This window comes from Hemiscyllium ocellatum, chromosome 31 (genome assembly GCF_020745735.1).
Source record: "Hemiscyllium ocellatum isolate sHemOce1 chromosome 31, sHemOce1.pat.X.cur, whole genome shotgun sequence".
In the NCBI taxonomy this organism is placed as follows: Eukaryota; Metazoa; Chordata; class Chondrichthyes; order Orectolobiformes; family Hemiscylliidae; genus Hemiscyllium; species Hemiscyllium ocellatum.
In genome coordinates this window covers 44637129-44663476 of record NC_083431.1, presented here as the reverse complement: position 1 = coordinate 44663476, position 26348 = coordinate 44637129, and the positions used below count along the sequence as shown (strand labels likewise).

General features: G+C 40.2%; 1 protein-coding gene across 2 annotated transcripts in view; it reads left to right on the top strand.

Annotated features, from left to right (window-relative positions):
• dtx2 (deltex 2, E3 ubiquitin ligase) overlaps positions 1-26348 on the top strand; it is an 84741-nt gene that overhangs the window by 20029 nt on the left and 38364 nt on the right. For both annotated transcript variants that reach the window (XM_060848450.1, XM_060848449.1), the window contains exon 2: positions 8025-8607. In XM_060848450.1, the coding sequence (XP_060704433.1) occupies positions 8025-8607 (583 nt within the window). The remainder of the gene's footprint in view (positions 1-8024; positions 8608-26348) is intronic.

Genomic DNA, 26348 nt, shown 5'->3' with positions numbered 1-26348 from the left:
TCTGAACTTCCTCCAGAGCTACCACATCCTTCCTCAAGTAAGGAGACCAAAACTGGACACAATACTCCAGGTATGGTCTCACCAATGCCTTACATAATTGTAATAACAATTCTTTACCTTTGTAATCCAGTCCTTTTGCAATAAGTGTCAGAATTCCACTTGTCTTTCTTATCATATGCATATACTGCACCTGTATACCCACTTTCAGCAATTCATGCACAAAGATGCTCAGATCCCTCTGCACTGACATGCTTTGAATCTGCTTCCCATTTAAATAGTAATTTGCCCTTTTATTTTCTAACCAAAATGGACGACCTTGAGTGTGTTCACATTAACCTCAATCTGCCACATTCTGGCCCATTCTCATTACCCAATAATATCCATCTGTTAACTCTTTAACTCCTTATTATAGCCTGCTTTCCCACCTATTTTCATATCATCTGCAAATTTAGCTATGTGACAGTTTGTTTCTGCTTGCAGATCATTTATGTAGATTGTAAATAGTTAAGATCCAAGAACTGAACTCCTGCGGTAGCCCACATTTCACCATCCAGCGAAGGACCTATTTATCCCGACCTTCTGCTTTCTGTTATTCAGCCAATCCTCTATTTCTAACCAATAGTGTATCCTTAACACCCTGGGATCTAACCTTCTGGATCAGTCTTTCATGTGGCACCTTATCAAATGCCTTTTGGAAATCTAGAGATACCATATCCACTGGTCCTCGTTATCCATCTTGCTGGGTATATCCTCAAAGAACTCCCAAGTTTGTCGAGCACAGCTTGTCCTTTGTGAAATCATGCTGGCACCAGTGAATTGAGCTTTATTTTTTTTCAAAGGTTCAGTTAACTCCTTTATGATTGACTGCAGAGGTCAAACTAACTGATCTACAGAATCATAGCGTTGTAGACCATGGAAGCAGACCCTTCGTCCAACTTGTCCATGCCAACCATATATCCTAAATTAATCTAGTCCCATTTGTCAGCATTTGACCCATATCGCTGTCTCAACCCTTTCTATTCATATATCCATCCAGAGACCTTTTAAATGTTTTTAGTGTATCATGATTTACCACTTCCTCTGGCAGCTCATTCCATATATATGCCATTTCTGTGTCAAACATTGTTCCTCAGGTCCGTTTTAAAAATTTTTCCATCTCGCCTTAAATCTATGGCCTCTAGTTTTGCCCCCCCCCCACCCAATCCTGGGGTAAAGACCTTGACTATTCAACCTATCCATGCCCTTCATGATTTTATAAACCTCTATAATGTCACCCTCAGCCTTTGATCTTCCAAGAAAAATAGCCCAAGCCTATTCAGCCTCTTCCTATAACACAAACCTGGCAACGTGCTTGTAAATATTTTCTGAACACTTTAAAGTTTCACAACTTCTTTCCTATACTAGGGAGGCCAGAATTGTACGCAGTATTCCAAAAGTGGCCTAACCTATGTCCTGTGTAGCCTCAACATGACCTCCCACCTCCTATACTCAATGCATTGACCAATAAAGGCAAGCATACCAAACACCACCTTCACTATCTGTGACTCCACTTGCACGGAACTATGAACTTGCACTCAAGGTCTCTTTGTTCAGCAACACTCCCAGGACCTTACCTGCATAAGTCCTGCCCTGATATACCTTTCCAAAATACAGCACCTCACATTTATCCAAATAGAACTCCATCTGCTGCTGCTCAGTCCATTGGTTTGATCGACTCTGTACTCTGAGGTAACCACCTACACTGTCCACTACAACTCCAATTTTGGGGTCATCTACAAACTTACTAATCATACCTTCTGTGTTCACATACAAATAATTTGTATAAATGATAAAAATCAGCAGACCTAATGCTCATAGTTATGGAACACCACTGGTCACCAGCCTCCAGTCTGAAATATAACCCTCCATCGCCACCCTCTGTCTTCTACCTTTGAGCCAGTTCTGTATCCAAGTGGCTCCTTCTCCCTGTGTTCCATGTGCTGTAACTTTGACCAAGGCTCCGCGTGGTAGACTGGTTAGCAAACACTTTACTGAAGTCCACATAGATCACATCTTAAGTCTGCCCTTGATCTTTTTCATTACTACTTCAAAAACCTCAATCAAGTTAGTGAGACATGATTTCCCATGCACAAAGCCATGTTGACTATCCCTAATCATTCCTTGCCTTTCTAAACACATTAAATTCTATTCCTCAGCACTCTTTCCAACAATTTGCCTGCCGTGGTGTCATGCTCACGGGTCCATAGTTCCCTGGCTTTTTCTTACCACTTTATATAGTGGCACCATGTTAGCTAACCTCCAGTGTTCTGCTACCTTACCTGTGGCTATTGATGATCTAAATATCTCAGCAAAGGGCCCAGCAAACACTTGCCTATTGCCCCACAGAGTTAGAGGGTACACCTGATCAGATGTTGGGGATTTATCCACCTGTTTTAAGACATCCAGCACCACCACCTCTGTAATATGGACATTTTTCAAGATGCTGCTATTTATTTTCCCACATTCTATATCTTCTATATCCTTGTCTACAGTAAACACTGCAAAATATTCGTTTAGTATCTCCTCCATCTCCTGTGGTTCCACAGATAGGTGGCCTTGCTGATCTTCATGGGGCCCTATTTTCTCCTTAGTTGCCATTTTGTCCTTGATGCATTTGTAGAACCCCTTTGGATTCTCATTAAACCTGTTTACCAAAGCTATCTCGCGTCCTCTTTTTACCCTCCTGATTTCCTCCTTATGTGTTTTCCTACTGCCTTTATACTCTTCTAGGGATTCGGTCAATCTCTGCTGTCTATACCTAACACATGCTTCCTTCTTTTTCTTAACTAAAAGCTCAATTTGTCTAGTCCACCAGCCTTTCCCTTCACTCTAACAGGAATATACTGTCTCGACTTTCGGCATATTTTTGAAGGCTTCCCCATTCCTAGCTGTCCCTTTATCTGCGAACATGCACCTCCAATCAACCTTTGAAAGTTATTACCTAATACTAGCAAAACTGGCCTTCCTCCAGTTTAGAATTTTGACATTTCAATCAGGTCTATCCTTCTCCATCACTATATTAAAACTAATAGAATTATAGCCATTGACTCCAAAATGCTCCTTCATTCCCAATGAAGGGCTTTTGTCTGAAACGTCGATTCTCCTGCTCTTTGGATGCTGCCTGACCTCTTACTGCACGACACTCTCGACTCCAGAATGCTCTTCCAGTGACAACTCAGTCACCTGCCCTGCCTTATTTCCCAAGAGTAGGTCAAGTTTTGCAGCTTCTGTAGTAGGTACATCCACATATGGAAACCATTTCTTTTGTCTCTCTGTTTTTGACTTAAGACTATCACTTTAGCATGTTTCCAATCCAATGGTACCTTTCCAGAATCCAGGGAATTTTGGAATACGGTAACTCGTGCATCCACTATCTCTGCTGCCAGCTCCTTTAATACCCCAGGGTGTATACCAACAGGCCCTGTCATTAATCCCATTCATTTTCTTATACCTTTTCCCTAGTTATAGTTATAGTTATAATTTCACCAAGTTCCCTTGTACTAAGTGCAGTTTTTGATAAGAAATTATTCTTTTACCATGAAAGCAGACAAAATTTTGACTGTGTCTCTGCCATTTCCCATTATTACATAAAACAATGCAGCGCAGTACAGGTCCTTCGAACCTCGATGTTTCCACAGGTCGGCGCAACAATCTGAAGCCTATCTATCCTACACTATTCCATTTTCATCCATATGTTTATCCAATGCCCATTTAAGTGTCCTTAAATTTGTAGAAACTACTACTGTTGCAGGCAGGTTGTTCCACACCTCTGCTGCTCTGTGTAAACAAACTATCTTTGGCATCTGTCCACTATCTATCACCCCTCAATTTAAAGTTATATCCCCTCGTGCTAGTCATCACCATCCAAGGAAAAAGGCTTTCACTGTCCATCCTGTCTAGCCCTCTGAATATCTTATACGTCTCAATTAAGTAACCGCTCAACTTTCTCTCTAACAAAAACAGCCTCAAGTCCCTCAGCCTTCCCTTTTTACCAGGCAACATCCTGGTAAATCGCCTCTGATCCCTTTCCAGAGCTTCCACATCCTTCCTCAGTCACCAGAACTGTATGCAATACTCCAAGTGCAGCCACACCAGAGTTTTGTACAGCTGCAACATGGCTTCAAGGCTTTGAAACCTGATCCCTCCACCAATAAAAGCCAACATGGTTGTATGCCTTCTTACCAAACTGGGTGGCAACTTTCAGGGATTTATGTACATGAGCACAGAGATCTCTCTGCTCATCTACACTGCCAAGAATCTTGCCATTCACCCAGTACTCTGCATTCCTGTTACTCCTTCAAAGTGAATCAACTCACGCCTTTCTGCATTAAGCTCCATTTGCAACCCCTCAGTCCAGTTCTGCAGCTTATCTCTGTGCATCTGTAACCTGCAACTTCCTTCAGCATTATGCACAACCCCACCAACCTATAGTGACCTCTGCAAATTTACAAACCCATCCTTCTACACCCTTATCCAGATCATTTATAAAAATGACCAACAGCAGTGGCCCCAAAACACATCCTTGTGGTATGCCACTAATAACTGAACTCCAGGATGAACATTTCCCATCAACCACCATCCTTTGTCTTCTTTCAGCTTGCCAATTTCTGATCCAAATCGCTGAATCACCCTCAATCCCATGCCTCCATATTTTGTCCTTGTTACATAATACACAATCTAATATAGACAGTTCCATGATATGTTAGTGTAAGAAACAATTGCTGTTACATTGTGTGAATCTTTCTTTGAGTAAGCTGTTGTCAACTTTATTAATCTGTAGGGAACTTTATCAAATACCTTACTGAAATCCATATACAACACATCAACCACTTTATCCTCATCCACCTGTTTGGTCACCTTCTCAAAGAACTCAATAAGGTTTGCCAAGCAATATATACCCTTCACAACCATGTTGACGATACCTGATCAACTTATTCCTTTCTAGATGATTATAAATCCTATCTCTTATAACCTTTTCCATCATTTTACGCACAATTGAAGTAAGGCTCACCAGTCTATAATTACCAGGGTTGTCTCTACTCCCCTTCTTGAACAAGGGGACAACATTTGCTATTCTCTAGTCTTCTGGCACTCTTCCTGTAGGCAATGATGATTACCTTGATATTTTTGTCTTCTAAAGGGCCAACATTTATTTTCACTATTCTCTTCCTTTTTATGTTGGGTCTTGGGTTGTCTCGCACTTGCTCATGCTGACACATACACACCCACACATGCATCCTCTCACAGACTTTACAGTCTCACATGCACGTGCACACACACTCTCACAGGCACTCATATTCGCGCCCCCCCCCCCCCCCCCCCCCAACCTTCTAACCATGCATGTAAGTTTGTGGGGGCGAATTCATACTTGCAGAATTAAATTTTATTTTGCTCAAAAACTGCATGAATTCATATAAGATTCCGTAAGTCCCCTTTTTAGAAATAGAATCAGTCTGAACATTGGGGCACAGACAGCCTCACTTCTTCAATGAATTATTTGGTCCAACATGGTACCTATTATTAAAGTTCACTTGAGAATGTAACTTTTAAAAAAACAGTTCTGGGATTTACATATGAAAGAACTGAAGCCAACATGGTCATTCTAAAAGATGAGACACTTAACAAACAATCCAGGTCTTTTTCAATATACAATTTCGTCTGCATCACAGTGTAAATGTTTGCTATAAATTCTGTCTTATGATCTTATATTCCACAACCACCTGATGGAGCAGTGCTCTGAAAGCTAGTGCTTCCAAATAAACCTGTTGGACTATAACCTGGTGTTGTGACTTTCTTTTTACTTTGTACACCCCAGTCCAACACCGGCATCTCCAAATCATGACTTCCTTTTTATATACTTGGAGAATCTTTTGGTATTAATGCTAGTTTCTCCTTGAAGCTCATCTTGGCTGTTTCAATTTTGTTTTGACTGAGGCTTTGGTATTCGTGTTTTCCCAATCCTCCAGAGTGCCACTAGTGTTTGCAGTATGAGCTGCCCTAGATTTTGACAATGTGATCCTTGACTTCCTTGTTAAGCCATCAATGATTTTTCACCTTACCTACCCTTTAACATTTTTGCCCAGTCCACTCAGACCAACTGCTTCCTCATGTCTGTATAATTATCTTCCCCTACGCAAAAACTCTTGAATGAAAGTGTTTTCACTCTTTCAAACAAAATTTGAAACTCTTAGCATGTTGTGGTCACTCCTTCCAAGAGGATGCTTAACTACAAGACCATTTATCAATCCTTCCTTGTTACATAATACACAATCTAATATAGACAGATCCATGATATGTTAGTGTAAGAAACAATTCCTGTTACATTGTGTGAATCTTTCTTTGAGTAAGCTGTTGTCAGCTTTATTAATCCTATCAATATGCATGTTCAATCACCCATAATTACTGTTATGCCCTTCTCACAAGCTCTCATTTCTCTCTGGTTTATACTATGCCCTACTTCCGAAGTACTCCTTTGGGGTCCTGTAAATTACTCCTACTAAGGGGTTTCATCCCTTTTATTTCCACCCAGACTGATTCAACATTTTCATCCCTAGCACCAACATCATTTCTTAATACAGCCTTGATGTCATCCTTAACCAGTAAAGCAACTCCATCTCTTGCTCCTTCTTGTCTGTTCTTTCAGAATAGTCATTTAACTCCCAGACCTGATCTTCCTGTAACCATGTTTCAATAATCCCCACCAGGTTGTGCCCATTTGTCTTAATTTGTGTTGTCACTATGTTTTTTTTCTCCTAATACTGTGTGCATTTCATTACAAGATGTTTAAATACATTCTACTGATTTGTCTTTTGCTTTTAACATTGCCTTGTGCACTATGCTTTCCACGCTTTCCATCCTTGTCTGTCGATTACATATTTATCCTGAACGCTGAGCGTTATCACTATTATTTATTCCAACTTTCAATGCACATTTTGATCTTTTATGATTTCTTCCCTCACCCATGGTATAAGTCTTGAGGCAACAATACAGCATGATTACTAAGCAACAAAAGAAGCATGCTTGAATAGACAGATTGAAATGAATCCTTAAAGAACCCTTGCCCCATCCAATGGTAGAGAATTAAAGAACTAACGAGGGGAGGAGGTGCGATTAATTTTTCCATCTGCAGTAGAGAAAACCAGAAAGTGGTTGCACATGTTGAGACTGAAATACTTTGTAAGTACGAGCAGCCAGAAGTACTAAAGATATGATCCTTCTCTTGAGATCCCCAGAATTTTGTGTTAGTTTGCAGCCAATTCAATTCAGTATATTAACTTGTATTTCACAACTTTTCAGGTTCAGGCAATCTGTTTGAATTGCGTGCATTTGGGCTGAACACAAAAGTATGCAGGTGAAGCAACTTTTCCCCCCAAGAAGTGTCACTTGTTACTGTGCAATCAGTTCATTAATTTGTGTGATGAATAAGTAATGCCAGATGCTTTTCTGCCTGTTCAATATGGCATTCCCTGTGCCTACACAGTCTCTCCCCAGCTAACAGGACAGGTCAATTGAATTATTCCAGATTTGTTCTTCCTGTTAGTAACACCAAGTCAACACACAAGTTGGGGCTGACAGTTGATTCTTTTGAGGAAACGGTCTTAGCATTCCTTACACGCAGAAGTTAGAAACAACAGAAATGAACCATACTTAATGTTTACCACAAAGTCGTTCTCTGCTCAAAGTTTCATTTCAAAAAGAATACCAGTGAAGCACATTATTTCATGATGAAATCTAAGTTGAAAGGCAGAGAGATGAGCTTTCTGAGAAGGTCTGGGATAGTGATGCCTAGGGACTTTATTGATTGTTCACCTCACTTTCAAGTATTGTGGGAAAGGAGAAGGTGCACTTCTAGAAGATGAAATGCTTAAGTTACTGCCCAGTGTATTTTAATGAAAAGTGTTGATTATGTATGGTCATGAATACAGTATTGTGCTTTCCTGTGTGTTCTGTCTCGATTCTAATTTTGTTTCACAATATTCTTACAGGAAGAATGAGACGAGTTAGGAGGCAACGATATGCTCAGTCATCTGCACCAGGACAAGGATTATTATGGCAGTGGGAAAATGATGAAGGTGGCTGGACAGCCTATGAAACGCCCATCTCCATTTTCATAGAGGATTGTCTTATTGCAAACCAGCAGACAGCTGATTTGGGACACTTTGGTTACAACTACATAGTGAATTTCACCAACTCATGTCAAATAAATAAAACCACTGGGTTCAGAAGACGAGTTCAAAGACTTTCTGATGCACCCTATCCATCAGCTGTTTCTGGCTCAACGCATGGAAGTCAAATCTGCTCTTGCAACCAATGTTTAGCTTATACTGGCTCTGGGCCTATTTCAAATCGTAGTCGATACACTGTATCCAACTTGGCAGGCCCTTCTACTCAGCTAATTTCTAATAGATCATCTCTAATAATGCCTCATAACCATGGATACTCCCCTTATAACAAGAGACCAGCATCAGGGGGCCCTATGCCTTTTGTAAATCCCAGTCGGCCGGTTAATGCAGCAGGTATTCCAGGTCAATCTACAACCGCTGGCTCTCAGTTCACCAATGGTTCAAGGTATAGTAATAAACCTTAATGCAGTTGCTTCATTTGCAATCTAAAAGACATTGAATTACTCAGTGATATAGAACCTGTCAGCTAAATCAAGGCCTTGTATATGGAAATATTGAGGATGAATTAGTAGCTCTGGTGATGTTGATGTAAAGGATAATAAAAAAAAACGTATAGTTACATAAAGGGAAAGCAACTGGTTAAGATTACAGTTAGTGTACTGTAGGCTGAGTGTGGGTATATTGTCAATGACCATGAGGAAATGGCAGAAGTATTGAGCAATTATTTTACTTTAGTATTCACAGCAGTAAAGCTTAATCAAAACCGCAAGAACTGCAGATGCTGTAAATCAAACAAAAACAGAATCCCTGGAAAGGCTCAGCAGGCCTGGCCCCCTGTGTGAGAGTTAAGGTTTCGGGTCCAATGACCCTTCCTTAGAAGTGAGTTAAGAAATTAAGAGGATCATGGACAGGGTGTAAATAAAATTAGTTTTTGGGGAAATTAATGGAACTGATGAGTGTCAAGTTGCCAGGACTTGACCATTTTAATCCATGGGTGTTAAAGGAGGTAGCGGAGCACCGTGTCGATGCCGTAAACACCATTTTTGAGTTCCCTGTGTTCAGGAGCTGTACTTTTAGATTGGAAATTTTCTCATGTTACTCTGCCCTTTTAAGAATGGTTTATAGACGGAAACCAGGGAATTACAGACCAGTTGGCCAAACATCTGGTGGGGAAATTGTTGGAGCCTGTAATCAAGGTTAGGGTAACTTAGCACCTTGAAAAATTTTGGTTATTCAAAGAGAGTCATCGTGGATTCATAAGGTAGGTCATGCTTGACAAACTTCAAATTTTTTTTTTGAAGAGATGACAAAAGTGGTAGACAAAGGTAAGTTGATGGATGTTGTTGATGTGGACTTCCAGAAGATTTTTGACAGCCCCACACAAGATACTGTTAACTAATGTAGGAAGGGGACCTCAATTCTTTACAATATTCATGAACAACACTAAATAATGGAACTACAAATCAAGTACCCAAATTTTATGATGGCACAAATTGTAGACCGTATTGACAGTGTAAAATTACAACAGGATGTTGATGAGGTGAATGGACAAAGCTGCGGCAGATAGATCTTAATCAAGTGTGGAGTTATCCATTTCGGACTGAAAACGGATAGATCAGGGTACTTTTTTTTTAAAGAAGGCACAAAGTGAAGAACAGTGGATACCCAATAAGATTTGGGGGTTCAGGTGCATAGCTCTATAAAATGATCAAACAGGTATAGAAAGTAGTCACTAAGGCAAATGGAAAACTGCCCTTCATTTCTAAATGCCTGGAGTGTAGGGGTGCAGATGTTATGCTGCAGTTGACAAAATCCTAGTTAGACTGCAGTTAGAGCATTGTGAGCAGACCTGGACATCACACATTAGGAAGGATGTTTGGTCCTGGAGGGATGATACCTGGTCTTTGAGGGGGTAAGTTATGAGGAAAGATTAGACAAATTAGGCCTTTATTTTTGAAAATTTAGAAGGGGACAGGGTGATCTATGAATTAGATTTATTGTCACATGTAGTTGCATACAGTAAAAAGTTTATAAGTCACACTTATAGCGCCATCTTAGGTTTAAAGGTAAGATACTTGAGTACAAATTCTTGGGGGGGACGAATTAGAAAAATTAAAAAATAAAAAGTCCACATTATTGAACTTCAAAAGTACAAAATCATAGTAATAAATTAGAAAGATGAAGAAATAAGAAGTTAATAATCTTTCCACGATAATACAATAAAATAAAGAATTTAAGACAAAGTCCACTTAATCTATTTCATGGCTCTAGCCTTGAGGACCTGACCCTCAGGTTTTTAGGTTAATAGCAGGGGCAGCAGGGTAGATTTAAAATAAAGTATTTCCACTGATTCAAGATTTAAGAAACCGGGCATAGTCTAATAATTAGGGACAGGCCATTCAGAGAGATGTTAGAAATTACTTCTACACACAATAGTGGTGATTTGGAACTCTTTCTCAAACGGTGGTCGTTCAATCGTTAAATTTAAATCTGAGATATGGGTGTAAGGCAGGAAGTTTGGAATTAGGTCACTGATCAGCCATGATCGTACTGAATGGTGGAACAAACACAAGGAGCTGATTGGCCTACTCTTTTTTCCTATATTCCTGTTGAAGAAAGTCAGTGAAATAATGACAAAACTGTTAGTGCTGCTTTTCCCTAAATCTTTGTCTTCTCTGACACAATATTTTTTTCTATATTCTGACTGTGGGCACAGAACAGTTGTGTTGTAGCAAGTGTAAGATGCTATGGGAAGCTACATAATGATGTGTCCAAATGGTGTAACACTTTGATTTAAACCAGATTTATCTCCATGTGTATGATGGCACCTTTACATAATTTAAAAGTCCAAAGTTTTTGACAAATTGTAAAATTGTAAAAAAGAATTAGAATTTTAACTCCATCACATGGTGGTCTGTGTGTTATTGTCTGACTTAAGTTTCATGGAATGTTGGGACATGCCAGAATTCATGTAACATTGTATGGTTCCACTAGGGCAATGCAGCAAATACAACAGGTGCAGTCGGATTCTGTGTTACTGAGAGCTTAGGGAAATTGAGGCCAGTATTCTGCTTTCCAGTTGTCAGATTTTAGTTGTCATCCTCGGCAAGTGTCATCCTCCAATTGTTTTTGTTGGGAAGATGTAAAGTGTTCTGCAGTGACCGGGATACCGTGCTCTTCACTTGTTTTGTCCTGAGCTGCTGCTGAGCAAATACCAGAAAAACAAATTCATTGGTCACTCACTCTGAAAGGTACAAGAACAGCCCCAGTGCTCTCTTTTTATAGCTATTTCTCAAAGTTGTCAGATTTCCCTCTGCTATCTTGTGCTCAACTAAGGGAATCAATTGAAATAAGTGTTGTTTTGTACTCTCTTCACTGTCCTTTGCTGGAACAATACCGGAACTTCATGTAAATATTTAAAACTTTAAGATACCTTTCTTCTTTGAAACAATGAAATAATTATCAACATCCCTTGAATCTAGCCTGGATAACAGTTGCTAATACATTTATGAATATCAGTACATAAGAGACATCTTGTCAAAAGGAAAAAGTCACCAAACAGATAAACTACTCATCAAATTGAAAGCTTTAACCCAAACCAGAACCTTTGTGCAATTCATCAGATATTTTCCATATCTACAAATCATTACCAATCCAGTAATGACTGGAGCTTTTGAGTGTGTGTGTCTGATAACAACTGAGTGGAGGATGGTATTGACTGTAACATCGTCTAGAAGTACTGCAGAAGTTAGAGCCACTGGTTAAACTTCAATTTGAAAACTGATTAGGTAGTAAAATAACTTAAAGGTAATTTCACATTTAGGCTAGACTTTGCAAGTTCACAATTTGCAAATATTAAAATTTACATCTCTGGTAAATTCTTGGCCTCTTAACTGCTAATGGGTTAAATAACTTGTTTTATGCAACACAACTTCATCTAATTCTGTACTTACTAACTAACTAACAAACAAATTCTCATCTTTTTCTCCTTCTATTGCCAGTAAACCTTTTCTTATCTATTTTTGCTTTATCCATACCGGTTGTCACCTTGAAAACTGGCTAAAAGCTGATATGATTTGGAAATGCCGGTGTTGGACTGGGGTGTACAAAGTTAAAAATCTCACAACACCAGGTTATAGTCCAACAGGTTTAATTGGAAGCACACTAGCTTTCGGAGCGACGCTCCTTCATCAGGTGATCGTGGCACTACCACCTGATGAAGGAGCATCGCTCCGAAAACTAGTGTGCTTCCAAATAAACCTGTTGGATTATAACCTGGTGTTGTGTGATTTTTAACTAAAAGCTGATAAGTTGTGATCTGTCTTTATCTCCATAGTTGTGTTTAATTGCCGCATGTCTTTTCAAACTCTCTCCTACCTGTCCTGTTGCTTTAAATATAATCAAATTCCGAATAAGACCAGAAACTATCTCAGTGCAAAACACAGGAGATGCTGCACATCTGAAACTGAAATAGAGGTGGGTAGAATCAGCTTGTGAAGTAACATCTGTGGAGAAATGGATGTCAGTTAGTTAATGGTTGTAGTGAAAGACAATTTCCTCCAAACCCTTAGACCCAAAATGTTAATTTGCTGTCGAATCTCCTGTTCCCCGGATGCTACCTGACCTGCTGCACTTTTTCAGCAACACATTTTTAGCTCTGATCTCCAGCATCGGCAGACCTCACTTTCTCCTGTCATTTGTTTTCCCCAGAGTTGCTGCATGTTTCTTTTCTGACGTTTGCTTTTATTCTTACCTCAGTTCACACATTTCAGACTAAAGTACTCTGTTTCTACCACACCACCATCCTTCCTGCTTGGCCTACAGTAAGTACCTGATCATCCAGACAAGAGTCTCATGTTGTCAACAGCAGAGTGGGTGCAAAAGTTCTTTGGACATGTCCTGCAATCAGCGAGTACTTTGAGATTGCTGAGAGGATATTTTACTGTTTTTACTTTAATTGCAGTAGGTGGTGAAGTCCTCTGTCTCTCTTACTCTCTCTCTCTCTCAGGCTGGTTGGCAAAAGGGACGAGTATTGCATGTATAAAACCACTTTTATTTTTGAACAGTGGACTGAAAATGGGGTTGATATGTTTTAAGCCACGTAAGATGTTTGCAGTTTCAAAATCAAGTTACTGGAGCCCATTGTGAGTTTATATACAATGTTGCCTTATTCAAGCAGTGAAGGAGAAGTTGAGCTAAATCAGCACCAATTGTGTGTGTGTGTGTGTGTGTGTTCAGGGCAATTCTGCTCAAAGGTAGTCTTTTGAGTTGTCTTTCCTGAGAAAGTGATGAATGTGGGTATAATTACAAGTTTAAAAGACTTTTGGATAGATACACAAATAGGAAAGGTTTGGAGGGATATGGGCCAGGAGGTGGGACTAGTTTAGTTTGGGATTATGTTTGGCATAAACTGGTTGGACTGAAGGGTCTGTTTCTGTGCTGTATGACTCTTAAGTGGTACCTTTGTCGGTTCAGGAGACCTCAGCATTGTAACAACTTCTTGACTGGTTCCTGGGCAAATCGCTGTAGCCTTGTGTGTGTACAATACAGCATCCATTTCTCTCTCCTTTGTGTGTGAAGTGAAAGAAAGTTTTTAGTAATTAGGTACTCTCCCTCACCTTTCCCCTATAAGCTGATCTCTGCAAATCCCCTGTTGAAATCAGAAAGCATAAACTACCTTCAAAGACACTGAAAGGGTGAATTGTCAAACCAAGGAATAAAAGGCTGAGATTCACTGTACCTACCACTTTGTCAATGAAAAGAGTCCGAAAGAAAACTACCTCTCCATGGCTTTAGTTTGAACTGGTGCTGAATGTCTGGAAGTGTGAATAGGAATTTTTAAAGGGGTAAAGTTTAACTTCTACAGTTATAAATGAAGTTAAAAATTGCACAATACCAGGTTATAGTCCAGCTGGTTTATTTGAAAGTACAAGCTTTCAGAGCACTGCTTCTTCATCAAAGAGCTAAAGGATGAAGGAGCAGCACTCCGAAAGCTAGTACTTTCTAATAAACCTGTTGGACTATGACCTGGTGTTGTGATTTTTAACTTTATCCACCCTAGTCCAACACCGGCACCTCCACACCATGGCCAGCATCAACACCACTAGCTATAAATGAGCAATTCAACTTGACTACTTTTTTGCCATTGGCTAAAAACAGTTTGATTATAGCAGTTATTTGTTAATGGGAAAATATCTGATGTGCAGTTTTAAGATCATATGGGGTTGGAGTAATTTATTAGCGTGGAGGATTGGCTAGCCTTCAGCAGAGTGGGAATCAATGGGTCTTTTTCTGATTGGCAAAGTGTATCTATTTTGGTACCACAGGTGGTGTTCCTTGGTGCTCCAACTATTTACAATCTATGTTAATGACTTCAGTGCAGGGATTAAAAAGTGCTATAGTCAGTACTATATTTGCAGATGACACTAAAATATTTCGAAAAGTAAGTTGCGCTGAAGAAATAGGAAATTTGCAAATGGATGGGCTAAGTGAATGGGCCAAACTATGGCCAGTGAAGTCAAATGAAAATAAGTGTGAGGTTACCTGTTTTGGTTGGAGGAATAGAAAGGCAATTTATTATCCAAATGGAGTGAAACTGCGGAGTGCTTTGGTGCAAAGTGATTTGGTGCATGAATAACAGAACTGGTTTGCAGGTAATAAAGCAGACAGCTGGAATTGTAGCATTTCTTGCAAAAGGGATATAATATAAAAGTAGGGAAGTATTACTGCAACTGTACAAGGCATCATGAGACTCCACCTGGAATGCTGCATACAATTTTGGTTCCCTTATTTGAGGGATGTCGTTGCATTGGAGGGCGGTTCAGAGGAGGTTCGCGAGATAGACTCCAGAGATGAGGGGTTTGTCTTATGAAGAGTGAATGAGCAGCTTAGACATTTACTGTCTACAGTTAGAAGAATCAGAGGAGATCTATTTGAGGTACATGCAGAGAATGTTTCCTCAGGCCATAATTTTTGGGTAAAGTGGCAACAGATTTAAAATTAATTAGGAGAAATTGCCTTTCTCAAATGGTCGTGAAATGGTGGCATTCACTACCCCAGAGTGTGACCAATACCAGGATATTGAATGAATTTAAAGAGGAGAGAGATTTTCCATTAGTAATGAGCAGGCAGGAAAGTGGAATCGATGTTGAGATGTGATCATTCATGATCGTATTAGATGGTAGAGTGGGTCTGAGGGGCTGAATTGTCTACTTCTGCTTCAAGTTCTTGTGTTCTTAGGTACCACCTTTTAACTTGAATTAGTCAGGAGGTAAAATTGAGAAATTTGGTGGTTTTATCAAATGTTCACATTTTTGATGACTCTGGGAGTGGTAGGGTTTGATTTGTAGTACACGTGCCCAGTGAGTCATAATGCATCAACTGTTTTTTTGGTATTTGTTCATTTAACTCGTTAATGATACCAGTCAGGGATCAGTCTTGAATCAATGTTACAAGAGATCCAATTAAAGACTTCTCACAAAAACTGAAAACTGTACTGCAAATGTTATAAATCTGAAATAAAAACAAAATGAAATGCTCTAAGTCTGGAGTGACAGAAAAAGTCAACATTTCAGGTCTGTAACTGTTTTTAGTGAACAGGATTTCCACATTATCTATAGACAATAAAAGTGAAGATGGGAATAGCAGCTGTCCCACACACTTCCTGTAGTTGTTTGGACGTGTGCATCATTAACCACAGTAAATGTTTTGTTATCTGGCATGCTGAAGGAATGGGTGGTGCCAGTTAGTCTTAACAGGGAATTAGATTACTCTGGACTCAAATACTTTCTGTTCTGTCTTTGACTCATTAAGGGTGAGGGGAAGCAGTTTGGGAAGTGAATGCCCCAGCACAGCAGGGCATCGCAATATAACCGTTAGAACTGAACACCAGGCTGAATGAAACCACCTCCCTCAGGCCCTCTTTTTTTTTGAAAATGCCATTCAACTTTACTGACAGTTGCTTGAACAGTATATCACTTTTTTTCAAGGCACAATAACTGAAAATAACATGCTAACTTAATTTCACTATAAATCCTAAAAGCCTGTACAGATTTATAATTTTTTTTATTATTACATGTTTTAAAAGAATGCGTTTCTCAGCACTGGAAGTTGCAGGCCGTTTGTTTATTTAAATATGCTGTTCGAAATTCTGGTTTGTTTGATAGTGTGCCGGTTAACACAGTGTACTGTGTTTCATGTATCATTCAGTCAAGGTTGCTGCTGTTTCCGATTTTAGTGTTTCACATAACTGTGATTCTACATTGACTAAACGTACTAGGCCTCCCTTTGAATGTTAGAGTATCAGACTGAAATATTTCTCGCCATCTCTCCAGGTTGATTTTCTTTTATTCCATGCTAACTGTGGTTCAGTCAACAGCAGCAGTACCCAATACTGTGGCTGATCTTAGTGTGTCATCCTTTGTTTGATTTGGAGATGCTGGTGTTGGACTGGGGTGTCGAAAGTTAAAAATCACACCATACCAGGTTATAGTCCAACAGGTTTAATTGGAAGCACACTAGCTTCTGGAGCGTCGCTCCTTCATCAGGTGGTAGCCACTATCACCTGATGAAGGAGCGTCGCTCCGAAAGCTCGGGTGCTTCCAATTAAACCTGTTGGACTATAACCTGGTGTTGTGATTTTTATCCTTTTGTTTGAGGTTTCTTAGTCGAACATAATTCTATCTTCACTGGATACCTATAATCTACACAACATCCTAGCTGTATGAAACATATTGTGACACTCTTCTGTGGCAGAACATTTGTCATTATCTACCATTTTGACTAGTTTGCAGCAAAGTTGCCGTTTTCTTACAAGTGTGGATAGTGAATAGGATTAGCCATGCATAATGTAGCTTGGAGATAAAACAGTCTGTCGATTTGCTGTGTCTTCACTTATTATGAAAATCAATGTTAGAAAGGTTACTTGGGTGAGGGGCTGGAAATGTTGCATTGTGTCAAAATTAGGCCTTTGCAATAGGAGGGAGGCAGATCAAGAGGAAAAATATAAGATGTAAATATAACATGCAAGCTGACAGTGGTTGTAACTTTCCAAAAAAAGGTGTAAACAATAAATTCAGTTCCCCTTATGTATGTGAAAATATCAGACTTAGTAATAATCGTGCACAAGGCCCAGAAGGTCAATTTGCCTCTCCCTTTATTACCTTCATGGCCTCCTTGGTAACTACTGCAAGCTCATGAACCATTGGAAATCTGTTCCACCTCTCAGCTTCTGCAGAAGAAAGGAAAAATTGGGCAGAGGATGATATTTTGAGTTTTAAAACAACATATCTGTTGCAACATGAAGTTCTTGACTTTAATAATCTGTCAGTCTCTAAATAACCCAAACAAATCCCTGCAGCAACAACTAATCTTTCTACACACTGATGTCGTGCTTAGCAGGCTCAGTCAAGCTATATGCACCATAACCCTCCTTAATAATGCCAGCAATTTTTAAATCTCTACACACTGACAGGAATGTTTTTTCAAGTCTTGAAGGTGTTTGGTAATTTTGCACCATTATACATTGAAAGTATATTGATTGTTGCAGTTCAGGTTGGAGTTGGAAGCTGTCTGTTCTTTTCTTGCAGTCCCCACCGCCATTCTCCTGTTTCTGCTGCAGTTCAGTTAGGACTAATTCACCGTTCCTCACATGTAAGCCTTGATGGCGAATGTTGTAGGATATTTGTTCATATGTATCATAACATGTTAGGACCTTTTAGAGGTAGGGTTGCTATGAATTTGAACACTCGAGAATAATGAATTTGAGGCTGGATTTGAAGACTTCATTAATCAGGCAGCAGTAAATGGTAGATGACCAGGACTTTGTGAAAGCTGAAATACAGATCGCAGATGTTTGGGTGAACTTTTACAGAGCTGGTACAGTGATAAGCCATTCAAGAGAGCATGGAATAATGGTATCTAGTTTTTTTTTTAAAAAAAGGGCATGGATGAGGAGTTCCTCGACTGGTGGATAAAGTTTGCTAAGACTGTAGACCAGAAAACATAGGAGCAGAAGTAAGCTATTAGGTCCATTGACCATTCACTGAGATCATTGCTGATAATCCTCCAATTTCCTGTCTTTTTCTCAGACCTCTTGATTTACTTGCTGATTTAAAACAAAATCTGTATCTCAGTCTTGAGTACTTTTTATCCAATTCGACAGTCCTCTGTGGTAAAGAATTCCACAGATTCACTACTTCTCCTCAGAGGAGAAATTCCTCCTCATCATTCTTAAAGGGACAAGTCGTTTCCCTGAAACGATGCTCTCTACTCCTAGATTCACCCACAAGGGGAAACAACTTTGCCATCTCTACTCTGTCAAGCTCCCTTAGAACCTTTTGTTTCATAAAGTTTGCTCCTGATGCTATGCAGGTGGGAATAAGGGTTATTAATCAGAGCACATGCAATCAGAAGCTCTGTGTCTGGGTGAAGTCCAGTCTGCTATTGTGAACTGTCTTGTTTAGCTAAAGGTGGTATGTAAGAGAAAGCATCTGCCATTGTTGAGACTGAATTTTGCACGAACAGCACATCAGTCAATGAAGGGGTTGAAAGACCTGTTCATGAGATCACCTTCAGTCTTTATCAGCATGTCTGTTGGGTCTGTTTTACAGAATAGTTTGACACAACTGACCAGCTTGGGACTTTGCTCAAAATGTACAACTCATTTTGTGTGTATGCTGACTTGTGTCAGCCATGTTCCGTCATCATCCCTGTCAGTGCTGACCCGTGTAGGCTCCCGGTCTTGTTAGATTATTTAAATATCCAATTTTAGTTATGTTGAATCAACCTGTTCAGACATGTTATAACACAATCCTATAGTGAAACCTGAACCTAGGTCTTCTAGCCCACACTACTACTGTACCACAAGAGCATTTAAATGTCCAAATCTATACTTTTGATTTCCTTAGTCTGGGACATTCAGTAATCAGAGAGAGTTGATTTCCAGTATGGTTAAAGGAAAATGTCCACTTGCAACTAGCCATTGACATTTACCTTGTGTTTTTGGGTGGAAAAGTGATTCAGTAGTTTTGATCATTGTGTCAGAAGAACAGTTGTCTTTAACGCCTGAGCATTTGCTCAGATGTAATCTGTGGAGCTGTGTTTAAGTGGGTCAGTCAGTGTTTTACACCTGTGTTGGTGAGAACAGTCAGTCAGGGCTTGCACAGGTTTGGTTACATGCCTGAATTGAACTCTGGCACCTTTTTTATTTGTTCCTAATTTATGTTTGTCCTTTTGACTCTTAACTGTGATGTCTGAAGTGTGCAAGCTTCTCCAAAACTTCTGTTTAGGTATTTATCTTCATCTGATACAAGAATGTGTTACTGTTGCATGGTTCCCAGTGTGGTAAATGGCTATTCATGGAGTCTTGTGTTTCTCAGACATCTGAAATGAATGTTTCAAGGGATGTAGACCATCCTCATAGGTACAACCGCAGTGTTATTGGGAAAGGAGTTCCAGAAGTTTGATCCAACAAAAGTTCCAAGTCAGGATGATGTATGGCTTGGAGGGAAACTTGTATCTGGTGACGTTCCCAAGAACTTGCTGTCCTTGTCCTTCTAGATGGTAGAGGTTGCGGTTGAAAGAGCTTTGATTTACTACAGTGCATCTTGTAGAGTGTGTACTTTTGCCAATCTGCACTGGTAGTGGAGTTATGATTGTTTAAGGTGATGGATGGGATATCAATAAGAGTGATGTTAAGCTTCTGTGGTGTTGTTAAAGCTGCACTCTTGCAGGCAAGTGGAGAGTATTCCAACACCATTCTGATTTGAGCCTTATTGCTGATGGATAGGCATTGGGAAGTGCGACTCTCCCCATTTATTTATCTGACTGGCCCCATGCACATGAACATTAGTTAGAAATAGGAGTAAACCGCATTCCCTCAAGTGGTTACATCATTCATTAATAACATGGCCACAACTCTACATTTTGACCTATCTATCCACGATAATTTGGCATTCTAGACTAATAAAGGAGTCAAATAAATTTATGCCTTAAAAGTATTCGGTGAGCGTGCCTCCACCTTCTGAGAGAGAAAATTCCTTGTCTGTCTTGAATGGGTAAACTGTATTTTCTCACTGTACCCACTAGTTCTAGTCCCTGTCATAAGAAACCACCATTCTTTGAGCATTCACCCTGTCACACCACCTTACCTCAGGATCTTGTATGATTGGATAAGGTCACCTCTTATTTTTCTAAACATCAATGAATATAGGCCCAGTCTATCCAATGTTTCTGATAGTGTAATATCTATCAAAGGAATTAATTGAGTGTACTGCTTCTCTGATCTGCTTCTGATGCACTAATATTCATTTTCTTTTAATAAACAGAGCAAAACAATTCACAATATCTCAGTTGTAGTCTCACCAACGCCCTGTCAAGTTTAGCAAAATAACTTCATTCTACTTGCATGACACAACTGCATTCCATTTGCCTCTTAATCACTTGCTGTACCTGTACATGAACTGTTTGTGATTCATGCATCAGAACATTCAGATCCCAATGTACCTCAGAGTTTTATATTCCTCTCTATTTTAATAATCTACTGTTTTTGTTCCTGCCAAAGTGATCAGGTTCACATTTTTTTCTCACATCATTGTCCATCTGCCTAATTTTTACTTTCTCTCTCAAGTTTGCAAAGGAAAATAGATAGGTCACGTCATAATCAGAGTCCTACAGCACGAAAACATGTCGTCTTCACTTTTCCTGTCTTTTTGCCGTCAGCAAATTTAGCAACCATGTTATGTTGGTTTTTAGCACGTTTGGTGTCTCCATCCAAATTATTGAGAAATTGCACATACTGAAGGCCCTGCACTGCTTCTTGTGGTACCCCATTTGTCACCCCTTTCCAAACCAAAAATGACTCATTTATGCTTACTGTCTTTCTCCTGTTAGGACTGATAGAGTATCTGTTAACTAACAAGTTATACCCTATGCCACGACCTTTTATTTTGTGTAATAATCCTTAATATAACACACCTTGTCAGATGCCTTTTCAAAATATTCTCTTTATCCACATTTGCTGTTAGATCCTCAGAATTTCCTTCTACAAAGCCATTTTGATTCTGTTTGATTGCATTGCTTTTCTGTTCAGTGGCACTATGTGGGATGCTGCTAGTAGGGGATTTGGTAGTGGGAGGAACATGTTGAGTTTTGTTGATACACTTGTGCCAGGCAACGAATATATCTTGATTGACCCTTGTCTCATACATAACAATACTTGGACAATATCAGAATTAACTGTGGACTGCTTCAGTATTTAGGCAGTCCTAAATGGTGCTGACCATTACTCAATCATCAACAAACATTCCCCTCCTGAACTTCCAATGAAGAGAAGATCATTCATGAAGCAGCTGGAGGTGGTCAGGACCTTGGACACTACACCTAAGGACTTCCTGCAGTGAAATCCTGGAGCTGAGATGACTGGCATCCAACAACAAACATTTTCCTTTGTGTTAAATATGATTTTGTGGAGACTTTTTCCCCAGTTTCATTAGCTCCTTTACTAAGGCACACTCAGTCAAGTGGACCTTGATGTTAAGAGCAGTTGCTTTCAACTCACCTCTGGAGTTAAGTACTTGTATCCATTTTTGGACCAAAGATTAATTTGCCTCTGGCCATACCTGAGTGCATATCATTGAGCAGATTATTGCTGAGTAAGTGCCACTGGATACCACTGTCAACAATACATTCATCACTTTGCTGATGATTGAGATACGGCAATGATTTGTTGAGTTGGGTTTGTCCTGCATTTTGCAATTAGGACATAGCTGGGCAATTTTCCACATTGTTGTGTAGATTCCACTGTTGTAGCTGTGCTTGTACAGCATGGTTAGGCTACACCTAGTTCTGGAGCCTTCAGTGTTATTGCCAGACTGTACTGTTGTCAGGATACCAAAGCCTTGGCAGTATCGAATGCCTTCAGCCATTTCTTGATAACCCATGAAGTGAATTGAATTGTGGAATTGAATCTGTGGTGCTAGAAACCTCAGGAAGAAGTCAAACTAGATCATCTACTTGGTACTTCTGGCTGCAAGTGGTTACAAATGCTCAACTATGCAATGAATATGGAGATGTTTGAGGAAGAGCCACGCTGCCTCTGGTTAGCTATTAATTGTCTGCCCTTGTGTAGGACTGTAGAATTTTAGATGTGATCTGCTGGATGTAGGTTTGCTTGGCCAAGACTGTTGCATACTACTTGTGCTGTTAGGTCTACTTGTGTGCCACTGTCACTTCAACACATTAGTGCCTCATTTTATGGTTTCCTCCTTGTATGTCCTCCATGCTTCATTTGAAGCACAATTGATGCCCAGCTTGACATTAATGGAGGAGTGGGAGATAGGCCAAGGCAAGTGATTGCAGATTCTAGTTAAATACAGTTCTTTTGGCTACTGGTAGACGCCATGTTTTAAGATGTTTGAGTTCACTCAGATCTATGACATTTAGCACAATGGTAGGGCTGCACAACATGATTAAGGTATTGTCCATGTGAAAGTGAAATTCTGTCTCCTTTTCTGGACTGCTGTATTTACAGCAGGTAGATTGGTGAGGATGAAGTTAAGTCTGTCTTGTCCTTTTGTTGGTTTCCACGTTGCCTGCCACTGACCCAGTGTAGCAGCAATGTCCTTTGAGCAGACCGTGTCCTAATCAGTAGTGGTGCTACCAAACTACTTTTGATGAAGTCCCTCATTCAGAATGTGTTCTGTCCCCTTGCCACAGTCCACTGTTGCTTCCAAGTGCTGTTGAACATAGAGGAATGTTGATTCATCAGCTGAGGTGGCAGGGAATGGTATATGATAATGAGCAGCACATTTTTATGCCCATATTTAACCTGATACCATGAGACCTAATGGATTGTGGAGTCAATGTTGAGGACTTAGGGAATTCCTCCTATCATGTACAACTGTGCTGCCACCTCGAGTGGGTACTTTCTGGTATACCATATAAACAGGCATGGAGTAGTTGTTGTGTTAAGCATTTATGATAATGATTAACACAAGATTAACATAAGAGACCTGACTATGACTATCAAGTCATTGCTTGACTAGTATTTGAGACAGCTCTACCAATTCTGGCACAAGCCCCCAGATATTAGCAAGGAAGACTGCAACTCCACAGGGCTAGATTTTCCCATGTGTCTGCTCCATGGAAAGCAGAGTCATAGGTTTTGATTTTCTTTTAAATTACAAAAGAAAAGTACAAATGGGTAGAGTCAGGCACTCCCACACAAGATTATAGTTATTGCTTTTAGTTGTTGGAGTTTTGGGAGTTGAAGCTGCTGGATGCAACACTCTCTCTGCTGCTGTAAAAAGTTAGAGTTCTCTCTCTGCTGCTAGATACATGCTTTGTTTTTCCTTTCTTCTGGACAAAGGAGATCGCAAGTGAGAGAAATTTGTTTGGTGGAATTTTCCTTTGCCAAGGGTGTTTTAGGAAACAAAAACAAATTGCTGGAAAGGTTGAGGAGGTCTGGCAGTATTGTGGAGAGAAAGGAGTTAAGGTTTTGGGTTGAGTGTTCCTTCCTCAGTTTAATAGAACTGAGTCACTTGCTGGCCAGTACCAAGGGCATTTAAGAACCAACATCATGGCTGTGAGGCATGTCAGGTAAAGGTGGCAGATTTTCTTCATTAAACAACATTTGTAAGCCACCATTATTGATACAAGCTTTTAATTTCAGATTATTAAATTGAATTTAAATTCCACCAACTGGCATGATCTGTACTCCCTGTGCATTAACCAAGGGCCTCTGGATTGCTAGTCAAATGAAGTTACTATAACACAACTGTCTCCCCTGATCTAGCTGAAGCACTTATTTGGAAAGTGCAAAGTTCATCTGATGAGTGTAACACTGAAACAGAAAGATCTTGATGGGAACAGAAATTGCTGGTGGAACTCTGGTCTGGCAGCTTCTGTGGAGGGGAAGCGGAGTTAACGTTTCAAGTGTAATGACCTTTCTTCAGAATTGGTGGTAACTAGAAAACAACAGTATTTATGCTAAAGAGCAGGAGAAGGGGTGCAAAGAGTGAGAGGATGGGCAGAGATGGAGCCCAAAGAGAGTGAGCAACAGTTGGCAGGTAAAAGGGATGGATAACAATATGCTCAGGAGAAAGAGAGAAACTAATAATGTGGGCCATAAGTCAGTGGAAATAGCTGCGCTAAAAACAGCTCATGGCATTAAGGAAGTTAATGGGGCCCTTGGCTATGCCTGACACACAGGTGATGAGTCTGTAAAATCATTGAACTCGATATTGAGTCCTGCAAGCTGCAGGACCCGCGAAGAAAATGAAGTGCTGCTCTTCCACTTTGCACTGAGCCTTTCTGGGCCACTGCAGCAGTCCCTAGGCAGAAATGTTGCCAGCGAATATGGTGGTGTGTTGAAGTAACACCTAGAAGCTTACCATTATTACAAACAGAACGCAGGTGTTCAACAAAGCAATCGCTCGGTTTGTGTTTCATCTCCCCTGTATAGAGGAGGTTGCATTGTGAGCAGCGATTATTGTAGATGAAGTGAAGTGTGGGTAAATCGCTGCTTCACCTTGAAAGTGCGTGTGGAGCCTTGGATGGTGAGGATGCAGGATATAAATGGGCAGGTGTTGCATCATCTGGGATTGCATGGGAAGGTATAGTGGGAATGTCAGGTTCAGATGAGGAATGGACCAGGGTGTCTAGGAGAAAATGTTCCATGCAAAATGCTGACAAGGGAGTGGAGGGAATGGAATGGAATGTGCGTCTGGTGATGGCATCCTGCTGGAGCTAGTGGAAATGAGGGCTTGTGAACCTTTTGGTTGCAGTGGGGTAGAAAATGAGGACTGGGCGATCCGATTAGCTTTGTGGAAGGGGAGAGAAGGGGTGAGGGCAGAAGTATAGGAAATAGGCTGGACACAACTAAGGGCCTCGCCAATCAGGCAGGAGTAATTTCCTCATTTCAGGAAAATGGTGGATATTTCTGAGGCCCCCCTGCAGAAGATGACAACATCATCAGAACAGAGATTTTTGTGGTGTTGGCTCACCTTTCTTGGAGGGAGGGTTGGTCTCTGAGCTAGGGTTGATCAAAATCAGCTGGGTTTCGCAATCTTGATTGTTGTCCAATGATTTCTTCAGCAATTTTATATGAAGATCTTTCGACTGACCTTGTTATAAATATGCAATATACAAGTCAGACCCAATGTTTTCCCTTTGACAAAGGGTCAGTTAACTCGTAACGTCAGCTCTTTTCTCTCCTTACAGATGCTGCCAGACCTGCTGAGATTTTCCAGCGTTTTCTTTTAGTTTCAGATTCCAGCATCTGCAGTAATTTCCTTTTTCCCAACGTTTTCCCTTCTGTTGTACCAGTAACTACTCAAAATGTATGTCTTTGTCATAGTGATTTTTTTTCTCTCATTTTGAAACAATATGAAGTTCAAAATTTCACAATTTCAATTTATAATCTATTTTTATGGAAAATGGTAGTGACTAAATAGCTACTAAAATTAGCTCTTCCTCCAGATTGTCATATTGGGACCTTTTGAGCTGTTACTTTGCACTGCATCTAACAATCCTTGTGCAGTCAGTGTTTCCTGTTTGGAGGTTTCTGAAAATAACTGTTCCGTAGAGAGAACACTTCCTTTGGTGTCACTGTCAAAATAGTAATGCAGATGAATTGTTTATGGGGTTCTTTCCTTGCCCTGATAACACAGGACAATACTGAACCTCACATGTCAGCCTGACTTGGTACTAGGATGTCTGGAATTAGGAAAGAGTGGGAAAAGTGTCTTCATGCTAGGTGTTGTGAGGGAGTGGAATGCCCAGAATCAGTGATTTAATCAGAAATTATTAACGGTGCTTGCATTTATATAGTCAAAAGGTGTAGTGCTGGAAAAGCTCAGCAGGTATGGCAGCATCTGTGGCACAGGGGAGTCGATTGTTTCAGGCATAAGCCCTTCATCAGGATTGTGGAGGGAGAAGGCAGCTTTGAGATAATTGAGGGGGTGGGGTGGGGTGGGGCTGGGAGAAGGTAGGTGGGATGGTGATAGGTGGATGCAGGTGGAAGGTAATTCTGATAGGTCAGCTCAGAGTGCAGAGCGGATAGGTGAAAAGGAAGATGGACAGGTCAAGAGAGTCTGCCAAGTTGGAGGTTGGATCTGGGATGAGTTTGGGGGAGGTGAGATCTAGAAACTAGTGAAGTCAGTGTTGAAGCCATGTGGTTGTCTGGTC